This window comes from Magnolia sinica, chromosome 5 (assembly GCF_029962835.1).
Source record: "Magnolia sinica isolate HGM2019 chromosome 5, MsV1, whole genome shotgun sequence".
Classification (NCBI taxonomy): domain Eukaryota; kingdom Viridiplantae; phylum Streptophyta; class Magnoliopsida; order Magnoliales; family Magnoliaceae; genus Magnolia; species Magnolia sinica.
Window position 1 is genome coordinate 111,347,568 of NC_080577.1, and position 12,164 is coordinate 111,359,731.

The 12,164-nt window shown below is 42.3% G+C and overlaps 1 protein-coding gene across 1 annotated transcript; it reads right to left on the bottom strand.

Annotated features, from left to right (window-relative positions):
- Positions 1-512: 512 nt before the first annotated feature.
- Positions 513-2,088, bottom strand: LOC131246708 (UDP-glycosyltransferase 88A1-like). The gene has a single exon (XM_058247058.1). The coding sequence runs from the start codon at positions 2,061-2,063 to the stop codon at positions 636-638; it is 1,428 nt and encodes a 475-aa protein (XP_058103041.1). The 5' UTR covers positions 2,064-2,088; the 3' UTR covers positions 513-635.
- Between the last annotated feature and the right edge of the window lie 10,076 nt (positions 2,089-12,164).

Below are 12,164 nucleotides of genomic sequence, written 5' to 3' on the forward strand. Positions count from 1 at the left end.
TACTTTGCCATTGATGTTGCTCACCAACTGTTTGATAAAATGCCTCAACGAAATGTGGCGGGTGGCAAGGAAGGTTTGTACATGAAACAAATACATTTAAAAAAAAAAAAAATTATGTTACTTAGAAGGTGTTTGAGAAAATACTTGTAAAATCATTGCCCCTGTTTGTAAAATAGTGGAATTTTGAAGTTGTAGTTCAGGTGTTTGTGGAAATGCCTTACTGGCAAACTCGGCCAGAGTTGGCTCGAGCTGCTGACCAACCAAACCGAGTTGGCCAGTCAGGCTCGAGGATCGAGCCGAGCCAAGTTCGAGCTGAAGGTCAGCCACTGTTTGAGTGGCGTTGAGCTGAGGCCAACTCGACTCGGTTCAACTGGATGTACACCCCTATTCATATCATCAATGGAAAGCTTCTGGTAAAAAAAAAAGTGTAGCCCACATAACTTTACCACGCCAACTGTTTGGCACACTGCAATTCTCTTTCCGTATGAATCTTCTCCTTCCTAGCCGTACACTACAGTCAATAGTGTAGCGATGGTGCATTAGCACAATATTAAAATTACAATCATACAATGATTTCTCAACATATGAGTTACATGAAAATGAAAAGAAAGAAATATAAGAGCAGATGATTCTTCTCAACCACCAATCCATAACTGGGCTAACTCAGTTAAGGCGGTGTAAGAAGAGCCGCCCTCACTCATAGCTGCCATCGAACTCACTTTCATATCCAAGAGCCGTTGAGAGAGGGCCTTTCCTTGTTCAGAATCCATAAGCTCTAAAACCCCTCTCTCTAACTGAGACGCGTTCACGAACCCCTTGTCGTCCATTTCTAATGGGAGAGCAATCTTCATCTCCTCCACCATAAAAACCCTATTCATATGCTGCTCTGCGTAGAGGGGCCAGGCCAACATCGGCACCCCCTCGCACACTGCTTCCAAAGCTGAGTTCCAACCGCAGTGAGTCACGAACCCACCTACCGATTCCCGTTTCAACACTGCCACCTGTGGGGCCCACGACTTTACCACCATTCCCCTGTCTTTGCTCCGCTCCACGAAGCCATCCGGCAGTAGAGCGTCTAAATCAGGCTCTGGCGGTGCTAAAAAGCGCTGGGTCTTGTCTTCTGTGGGCGGACTGCGCACCACCCACAAGAACCTCTGCCCGCTCTTCTCTAGCCCCACCGCTATCTCCTTCAGCTGCGCAGCTGAGAAAAGCCCCAAGCTACCAAAGCACAAGAACACCACGCTCCGCCGTGGCTGCGAGTCGAGCCACGCCAAGCAGTCAGACTTATCAGGACTGTCGCCGGGTGCGATCAACGGCCCGATACAAGAGACGGGCGGCGTGGGACCATCCGGAACGCAGGCTCCATCCAAGATGGCCTTCATGGCTCGGGGCTCGAGCGCGTCGAAGGAGTTGACGATGACACGGCTGCATTTGGTTAGCTGGGAAGTGAAGTAGAGTAAGAAATGGTAGGCTTCGTCATCACGATCGAGCATGGGGAGAGGCATGGAGGAAGCAGGGAAGGGTGGCACGCCCGGCACATGGAGAGGGATGTGCATGTCTTTGTAGTTTGTGGAGTGGAGGCGATGGAGGATGGGGAAGTGAAGGAAGACAGCAAGGACAGCAGCTCCTGAAGTGAAGAAGCAGTAGGCAGGGATGTTGAGTTTGGCAGTGACGTCGAGAACAGGAGCACAAAATAAGTCGAAGATAAGGGCGCGGATAGAAAAAGAGAGGGAGATGGATTGGAGGGTTTGAAGGACGTTGGGGTTGTTGAGTTGGAGGCATCGGAACACGAAGGTTTCTGGGTGGGCAGAAGGAGAGGAGGAGGAGGAGAGAGAGATGGGGGAAGGGAGATGGTGGAAGGTGATAGATGGATGGGAAGATGAGACGCGACGGATGTAAGGAGCAGTGGAACCGGTGTTGATAGGGGCTTCCGGGATGAGGATGGAGATGGTGGAAAAGGCAGAGGTAATGGAGAGTATCCGCTTTCCAAGCTCGACCATCGATATAAGGTGGCCCATCCCTGGAGATGGATAGAGGACGATTGTATCACTCTTTCTCTCCATCTTCTTCTCCTCTCTATTACTCTTTTGTTTAGGGTATCGGTCTCTGTTTAAATAAGAAAATTCGTCGGACTAGTTAGAAGACGATGGGAACAGATTGGCTACTCCCCCTGCCACCAGCCCCGTGGCTGGTGGTCGGTGCTCTGTGGGCCCCACCATGATGTATGTGTTTTTTCCATTCCGTTCATCCATTTTTATTTAGGGCTTGATAACAAAAATTAGAGGAATATAAATCTCAGGTGGACCACACCATAGGAAAACAACATTGATTGGATATCCACCATTAAAATCCTCCTAAGGCCCACTGTACTGTTTATATGACATCCAATCTGTTGATTAGGTCATACAGACGCAGATGAAGGGTAAAAACAAATATCAGCTTGATCCAAAACTTTTATAGCCCCCAAAAAAATTTTAATAGTCGAAATTCATTCAACACTGTTTCTTGTAATGTGGTCCACTTGAGATTGGGATATAACTCATTTTTGGTCTAATATCATAAAATGATGTAGAAAATTAGATGGACGTCATGGATGAAACACAAACATCATGGTGGGGTCCACGGAGCACCGAACACCAGCCATTGGCTGGTGGCTGGGGGAAGTAGCCAATCCGTTTCCGAGGACGATGATTCGTACATTCAGGTTGGACGCGGATTTCCTGCGAAAGCCTTTCGCAGGAAGTTCCTGCGCAAGGATTCTGGATGAGGCCCACTGTAATGTTTGTTAGAAATCCAACCCGTTCATCTGTTTTTTGAACTCATTTTAGTACATGATACCGAAAATTATTAGGATCCAAAACTCAAGTGGGCCATACTGGATGAAACAGTGAGGAAAGGAATTCCTACTGTTGAAACCTTCCCAGGATCCACCTTGATGTTTATATTCCATCCAAACCGTTTATAAGGTCATTTTCACTGAGATGAAGTGAACAGACCAAGAAACTAAACCGATACAAAACTTTTGTGGCGATATAAATTTTTCAACGGTGGTCACTAAATCCCCACTGTTTCCTCTCGTGTGGCCCACTTGAGTGTTTGATCCTCCTCGTTTTTGGTGGCATATCCTAAAATGAACTCGAAAAACGGATGGACGGAGTGGCTTTCTCACAAACAATGTAGTGGACCCGACACAGAATCTTGCGCAGGAACTTCCTGCGAAAGGCTTTCGCAGGAAATCCGCGTCCATTGAGGTTGAACTTACGAGGTGGAGATATTTAGGCCCCACTGTGACATGTATCGAACATCCACACCGTTCATTTTGTGGGTCACCTCGAAGCTGTGAGATTTTCTAAAATCAACCATATCTGGTACTCAGGTGGACCACACGTGAAACCATGTGAAATTATGCCTAAACATCTAAAAGCTCTTGGTGGGTCCATATGAGTTTTGGAATTGCTTTATATTTTTTTCGACCCTTTATACAAGTGGGACATACAAAATGGATGGGCTGGATGTCTTGAAACTCACCTGAGTGAGTACTGTAAACAAGAGGGAAGGTTCAATGGATGGGGCATTCACTCTAAACCGTTATCTGAGTTGTGCTCTAAGTCAGGCGCGGTTTGGGTGGATCCCTGGATCCACCGAGGTCCGTGGATACCTAAATGTGGGCCACTGTAATGTATGCATCTTACATGCATGTTGAGGGAAGGTCAAATATTGCCTATCAGACCTTAGTAATTGCGTGAATTTACGAATATAATACTATTTAATGGGCCAATTTAACTGTTCTTATGCTGCAGAGTGTGTTTAGAAGCTTGAACTGAAACAGGGTGATAAAAGTATAAAATTAATACTCAGAAGTCACCAAGGTAAGGGATGGACTCCAGATGACCAAGATCGATGGATTTGCATGCCAGAGATCCAAGGAAATTGAGAAACTGAAGCACAAGTGGCCTGAAAGTTAGTAAGAATGCAAGGTCATAAGGTTTTCACCATCCGTTTGGCTCAAAACTTTATATCTAGCCTAAGGACCATCAATTAATCATACAAATAAAATTTCATCCATTGGATCTTTGTGTAAGTGGTCTAACAAATAGATCAACTCCTTAAATCTTTATTTGGGGCCCACCTTATATCTAGATCTGCTTCAATTTTTCTCTCAACCGTTTAAATGGGGTGATAAAATGAATGGACGGAGCGAATTTCAGATACACATATCCATGAGACCCAAACGTACAGTGCATGTGCAAGGTGCACAAGTGCACCGGACGTGCACTAAAAATCCAAAAAGTCGGGAATTCAAAAACGCAACAGCGTCTTATGCACGCGTCCGTTTTTTTTTACTGTGGGACCCACCCATCATGTATTTTTATGATCTGTACAGTCCATTGTGTCTCTGGGGTAGGTGTAACCCTTGCCTAGCTAGCATTTTGATCCATGTATGAGGACATGCGTAGATCTCACTCGCACGGAAGATGAATGATAGCACAGAAGATCTTGTGGGCCACACCGAATCCAATCTGAAACCAGTCATTTCTTACTGGTTTTTCGAGAGGATCACAATGAACGGAGTGGATTTCTCCGTTGAAGCCAATAAAGGGGGCCCACCATTGTCACAATGTCAACTAAGCTACTCTGTTTCGCAGTCAGGAAGAACGGATGTTCTGAATCATCTTGGCCCACCAGTGATGATCGGATGTCCAATCTGAACCGTCCATCATGTAGAGGGACTCAATCTGGTCAAAACCATTCTAACTGTTTCTAGCCATACACGCATACATGTCCCCTACAAAGATCACAAGAGGACCATTCAAATACCGTTGCAGCAGGAATACTTTCCTGGGCCGCATCAATGGACGATCAAAACAGACCATCTCCGGTCGAAATTCCGAGAGGAATCCGGTGGACGGTGTCGATCTCTCAAAAAATAGCTACAATGGACCCCACCAGTAGCACAGCGGAAGAAAGGCGGATTTCTTCCTCTGTTTACGCACGACCGAAGACTCGGCTGATCCGGGCAATTCTGAAAGGATGGTGAGGATCGTCCCAGTCATATGGACCGTCCAAATCGCACCCATGGGATGGCCGACCACTCCCAAGATTCCTGTCTAGATCAGATTCCGGAAAGGACACCCAGATTCCTGTTCTGATGTTTTCTGCATAAGAAGTTTACGAAAACACTATTTGCTGCGTAAAAGTTACGCATGTACACCTTTGGACCGACCTCCTGTCCCGCCGACCTTCATCAGCTTATAAAAGGGACGTGAGAGAGAGAGAGCAAAAGATCGATTCCTTGAGCATGAGCTGGACGTGAAGCACAGAAGAGGGAGAAAGAGTAGAGTTGTTTCTCTTTTACCTTTTCTTTTGTTTATTTTATTGTTGTTTAAGGGACTTAGCCTAATTATATTGTTAGGCTAAATCTCTTAGCTAGGGCTAAGAGGTGAAGCTTGTAACGTGATTGGGTTGTTAGCTTTACTTTGATTCATGGTTATTGAACCCTTATGGATTCTAATTTGGTTATTAAGGAATACTTTTAGTTTTAATAGTTTATTGTTACTCAAATTATAGTAGATCTGCAATAGCTTTGAGTATATTCTTTTCATTATGAGATTGTGAACTTAGGAAGCTCTATTGTTTGTCATTGTCTCCTAGGCATGATTGGATGACGAAACCCTTCCTAACTTTCACAATTCTCTTATGATTGGTTGTGAGATTGGTAAATTGTTGTTGTTTATCATAATCTCTTAGGCATGGTTTGGTGACAGAATCACTTTCAAATCTTCACCATTCTAATCCTTTGATGATTAGATTTATGAGAAGTCCAGATATGTGACAAATCTCTTCTTACCAACTGGATATGATAAGACTCTGATTCCAGTTGTGTCCCGTAATTAGACAAGGTAACTTCCCAATTGCTACAAGTGGATCCTTGGCACCCTAGTTTCCTACCTCTGATTTCTCTAAGTTTTAGATAAATATTTCACCATTATTCCCTCAATTTCATTCAGTTTAGATTTCATCTCATTCTAGTTCTAGTTCTAGTTACTTTTAGATTACGTACAAGTTTCATTCCTGTGGATTCAACCTTGGTCTTACCGAGTTTATTAGTACATCACAACCCTATACTTAGGGAGTGAACAATACACACCGTCCATCCATTTTGATAGCTCATTTTAGGTCATGATAATAAAAAATAAAAAATAATAAAATAATTATAAAAAAAAAAAAGCAGATCTAAAGTCTTAAGTGGACCATACCAGAGGAAACAGTATTGATTGAATACCCACCACCAAAAACTTTAGGTTGAATCCAACCTATTAATATGGTCACAAACATACAGATGAAGAGACCACACAAAGACCAGTTTTGACCTGAATCCTTACTCTTGCTCGGTGGCAGACTCTCGCGAGTTTCAACACCCGGTCAAAGGTTCATGAGTGTGAGGAGGTATGTAAGCATGTGATATATATATATATATATATATATATATATATATATATATATATATATATATATATATATATATATATATATATATATATAGTCATGCTCCCCTGCGCACCTACGCACGTGCGCACCTTTGCACACGTGCCATGGGTGTCTAATCTGAACGGTCCATGTGATGCGGAATCCCGTGAAACCTCATATGAAGAATTTTCAACCCGATCTAAAATTCTGGTGGGCCATAGCAAAGAGAAATGCAAATCAAGGGAGGAAACTGTTTTCATCTTTCATGGCCCATCAAAATTTTAGATCACCGTAAAACTTGGGCCCGGGGGGTTTCAGGAGGTGCTGCTTCACAAGAACGGTTTAGATTTTGGATCCACATCACGTATGATGGGTTCTCAAAAAAGTTCATACCTAGTACGTACAAACTGGTTCGCAGGTGAGCGTTTCCGTATGTATATATATGAACTGGTTCGCAGGTGAGCGTTTCCGTGTGTATATATATGAACTGGTTCACAGGTGAGCGTTTCCGTGTGTGTGTGTGTGTACACATACATATTTTGATTGCCCTTAAATGGATGAACCGAGTGGATAAAATGCATATACTAATAGGTCCCACGATGACGGATCCCACCCACCTAGGTGGATCTAGGGATCCGCTGAAGCTGCGCCATTTAAGTAATGGATCCGGATTGACTTTTTTAGGCCCTTGGCTTACCTTTAAAGGGTTCATCTAATTAATAGAGTGGATGTCCAGCACGCATCACAATGGCCGGCAAAGTTGACCACTCACATTTATTATATATATATATATATATATATATATATATATATATATAAAAGACAAGACAGAGATGGAGGGTCGCTCTCAAATTATTGGTGAGCCAAGAGTACCCAGAACCACCGATTGAACAACTCCTGCATAACAGTGTCACTTTTTGCGACATGAAAAATAGAGTTAATGCGACATGAAATCCACACCATTCATTGGATCCATCACCCCCGTTAATCGTTCGTCCAAAAATCAGTCTAACTCAACACTTACGTGGGCCACTTCATGTGAAATGAATGGATTTATAATCTCGTAAAAAACGACGATATGTCTTACAGAAAACTAATGGTGGGCATTCCATCCTAACTTTAATTTTCTTAAGTTGTGGGCTACTTGAGCTCCGAATGGCTATGATTATTGGGTGCAAAGGTGAGCATGGGTTAGGGTACATGATGGACTGTGGATCTCGTGAAAGTTTTACCAACTTTTTTTTTAATTTCCTTAAAGTTTTTTCATTGATAAACATGGGGAAGAGTACAAAATTCGGGCGGCCCTGGATAACAAAAAGAAAACACAGGGCGTCTATCATATTTATATACAAAAAATCACCCGCAAAGATCCGCTTAAACGAATTCTTTAATAGCACCTAAACCTACCTTACCTAGCAAGAATAGTCCCCTAATATTAATGGGAAGATCCTTCACCTGGTTGAAGAGAATCCTGATGTGATTTTTCGAACCCAATCTAGCAAGCCCTTCTGCTGGCTCATTCCCTTCTTTGGAATGAGGTACCTTACACAAGGGAGTACGTGCCTACATCGGCCCATTATGATGTTTGTGACTATGAAAAGAAAAAGTGAAGAGGGAAATGGCTTTGCTATCCAAATCATTGAAATCTTTGAGAGGTTTACTGTGATGTTTATATACAATCCAAACCAAGGGATGAAAAGAAAAACACGCATACCAAAAAAAAAAAAACCTGCTTGATCCAAAACTTGTGGCCCTACCAATGTTTCAACTGTGAGTGTTCAATCCTGAATAACCCTGGCGACTGGACTTATTGGGGCTCATCATGATGAATGTGCATGTTCTACCCATGCCGTCCATCTATTTTTTCAGTGTATTTTAGGGCATAAGCTCAAAATTGAAGCATATCCAAAGTTACATGGACTACACCACATGAAAAGGGGCATTAAACACCTATTGCCCGAGACTTCTTGAGGACCACATAAGCTTTGAATGGAGCTGATATTTTTATTTTGCCTTCATTTAGTTTTGTGTGGCCTTATCAATGAGTTAGATGGCAAATACTTATCACAGTAGGCCCTAGGAAGGTTCCAACTGTGGATGTTATTTGCTATTTTCTTTCCTATGGTGTGGTCCACTTGAGCTTTGGATATGCTTCAATTTTGGACTCATGCCCCAAAAAGAGCTGGCAAAATAGACCCGACAATGTTGATAAAAATATCTACATTATGGCGGTCTCATAGAGTCCGGTCACTTGGGGTATTGGTGGTGGGGTCACCACACAGTCTACTTCCCAGTTGGGTGCCCGTTTGACCTAACAACTTTCAAATATGCTTGCGTGTAGGAGAGGATTTGGTAAATTTGGAGCATAGAGGTAATTTTGGACTTAAATTTACTAGTGTAGCACACAACACCTGGGGGATGGTGCTGGAAAAGCTGTGTACCCCACTATGATGTATTTATTTTATCTATACCGTTCATCCATTTGCAAGCTCATTTTCAGTCATGTTTCCTAAAATGAGGCAGATCCAAATCCCTAGTGAACCACACCATTGGAACAATCGGATGAAGGGATAAAAACTTCCTACACCCATTGTAATATTGTTTATTTGCCAGATTAAGGGCCCGTTTGGCCAGGTGGATTGGGAGGGATTGAATGGTATTAGGGTGGATGGCATGGATTTCTAGGTAATGATGGTGTTGTCAGTGGATTGTCTAGAGATCCATGGGATTGCTATATCCCTGGATTGCTATATCCAATCTGTTTGGCGCGCCCGGCCAATCCTGGGATTAAACATACTCATTCCTTCCAACCCCTCGAACCGAACACGTCCCAGGCAAATTTGAAAGGATTAGGTTGGATTGGATGGGATTTAAAGGTAATGATGGTGTTGTCAATGGATTGTCTTAAGATCCATGGGATTGGGATCAGATCACCGACTCTGTTTGGCACGCCAGGCCAATCCCGGGATTTGACTTTCAATCCCTTCCAATACCATCCAAGCCCTTTCAATCCGACCGGCCAAACGGGCCCTAAGTGACACAGACCTGGATGAATATGAAGGTAAAACACAGGTATCAACTACATTCAAAACCTTTTTAGCTCTCAGGAAGTTTTTTTTTAGCCCTCAAGAAGTTTTTAATGGTGAGCGTTCAATATCCTTAGTTTCCTATGGATCTGAACCTTCAAGTTGAGGCCGTGAACCATTGATCAGACCAATCCAAAACGCAGTTGGGTCCATCCAACCATTTGTGTGGGCCCACGTGTAAGCCATCCACTACATCAATAAGATGGACCCCACCAGGATGGGTGTACGACCCTAAAATGGGGGCATTACAACAGTCGGGTGGGCCACACCACTTGACTTTGAAGACTCTAGCAATGATTTTATATGGTATATATAGCCCACTTGACTTTTGGATCAGCATGGATTTTAAGCTCCAATGAGAATGTGCCAAGACGCACATGTTATAGAGATTAAATGTCATGCACACATCATAGTGGGGCCACGCACAAAATGGTAAATAGAGGAACTGTACTCGTTCGGGGAAACGGATTGGCTAATCCCCGCCACCAGCCCCGTGGCTGGAGGTCGGTGATCTGTTGCCCACTACGATGTATGTGTTTCATCCATTCCGTTCATCTATATTTACAGGTTATTTTGGAGTTTTATACCGAAAATGATAGGGAATATAAATCTCAGGTGTACCACACCACAGGAAAACAATGGTGATTGGATATCCACCATTACAATGCTCCTAAGGCCCATTGTTCTATTTATTTGATATCCAATCTGTTGATTAGGTCATACAGGACCAGATGAAGGTAAAAACCAAAGATCAGCTTGATCCAAGACTTTTATGGCCCCCAAAAGGTTTTTAATGGTCCACACTCATTGAACACTGTTTCCTGTAATGTGGTCCATTTGAGATTGTGATATAAATCCTTTTTTGTCTTATATGATAAAATTATCTGAAAAAATAGATGGACGGCATGGATGGAACACGTACATCATGGTGGGGCCCACAGAGCACCGACCATCAGCCATTGGCTGGTGGCACGGGGAGTAGCCAATCCGTTTCCCTCGTTTGGTTGCATTTGAAGGAACACGGATTTCGAACTGACACTGCCGATAGCGACTAGCTACCGGCCGGTGTCTGTGGGCCCCATGTATATGTTTTACCTTGTCCATCCATTTTGCCAGCTCATTTTAGGACAGGTTTTTTTTGGGGTGCGATGACTCCTTTCTACCCTTAGATTGATCTGAACCGTTCATGTTCTCAATAGCACCAAATGGAAGCTCTAATCTTATAATCATGCTTCATTGATCATCCTGACCTTTAAATCTTATATTTGAATATGATCCATGTAATATGAGATCAGAAGATGAAAAGAAGACACCGAACATTTTGGTGGGGCCACCCTACGGTAGTAAAAAAAAACCAGCAACGGATCATATGAATTGAAAAAACGCCTACTTGTTAAGTGGTAAAGATAGCTTAACCGGATAAAAATTGTTTAACGGTCATTGGAAGAGTAGTCCAAAGGATATATGGTTGAGATCATCACACATGCGGGCTATCATGCTAATTACCTGTACCCCGGCCAACATGAAGTTCCTGCAGGTGGTAGCTATATGGGCCCCACCAAGATGTACATGAAAAATCCAGTCCTTCAATCAGTTCCAAAAACTCTCAATATAATGGGAGCCCAAAATTCAGGTGGTCCACATGACAAGAAACAGTAGGGATTGAACCCATACCACTGAAATCTTTGTGGGGCCACAAAAGTTTAGGATCATGCTAATATTTGTGTTTTCAGTTCATCCCATTGGAAATAATTTATGAACGGTTTGGATGACAAACATCTCTCTCATCATGAGAAAAATTATGATTTATGTGACATAGTCAATCCTTAAGAGATGGATGTTATAGTACTTATGGAAGATCAAATCATGAGAGCTGCTTTCGTATCTATGCTATGTAACTGAGCAGGGGAGAGCATTTTTACTCTGCATTATGGGGGTTTGGCATCTTTAGTAATAAGAGCCTTTTCATTTTTTCAAAAATTTAAAAGTCTTTTTTTTTTTTTTTAAGTAGATTGTTCAATAATAAATTTATTTTACATTTACTAATATAGATATAAAAAGTTTTCCCTCTTAATTCTTTAAGTTTGGAGAGTTTATTATTATTATTATTATTTATTTTCAATTTTCTTTTTTAACAAGTTTGTTCTTACCTTTTTAAGAAATTCCAATATTACCTCTCTTATTCACATCAAGGGTAAAGGTAAGGCCTACATGATATGGACGGTGGATATTGAAGGTGGGCCCTCCAAGGAGATGTTGGTTTTCCAATGTCTGCAAGTACTTATTTTCACTTGTTTGAGAAAATTTTGATGTTTTAACTTTTGTTGGCTGCCCAGCACATACATTAGAGGAAATATGTAGGCCTGTTTGAGCTCAGACCGGTGATATATCAACCGAGATTTTGCTTGTTTTTTAGATGGCCCAAATCTTGCTTGATTCGGAATGATTATAGTGATGACAATTGGTTGTATTTAATTATAATAAGAAGTAATGATGTGAAATTTATACTTATATTATATTGCCCGAGTTAATTAATGAAAACAAACAGGCCCTTATTGCCGTAGTGGTGGACATTCCATCATGACTTCAGGTGGTCACGGAAGCGGATTG

Excerpts from the sequence above, each read along its gene's own strand:
- LOC131246708 (XM_058247058.1), bottom strand. The coding sequence starts at position 2,063 with ATGGAGAGAAAGAGTGATACAATCGTCCTCTATCCATCTCCAGGGATG.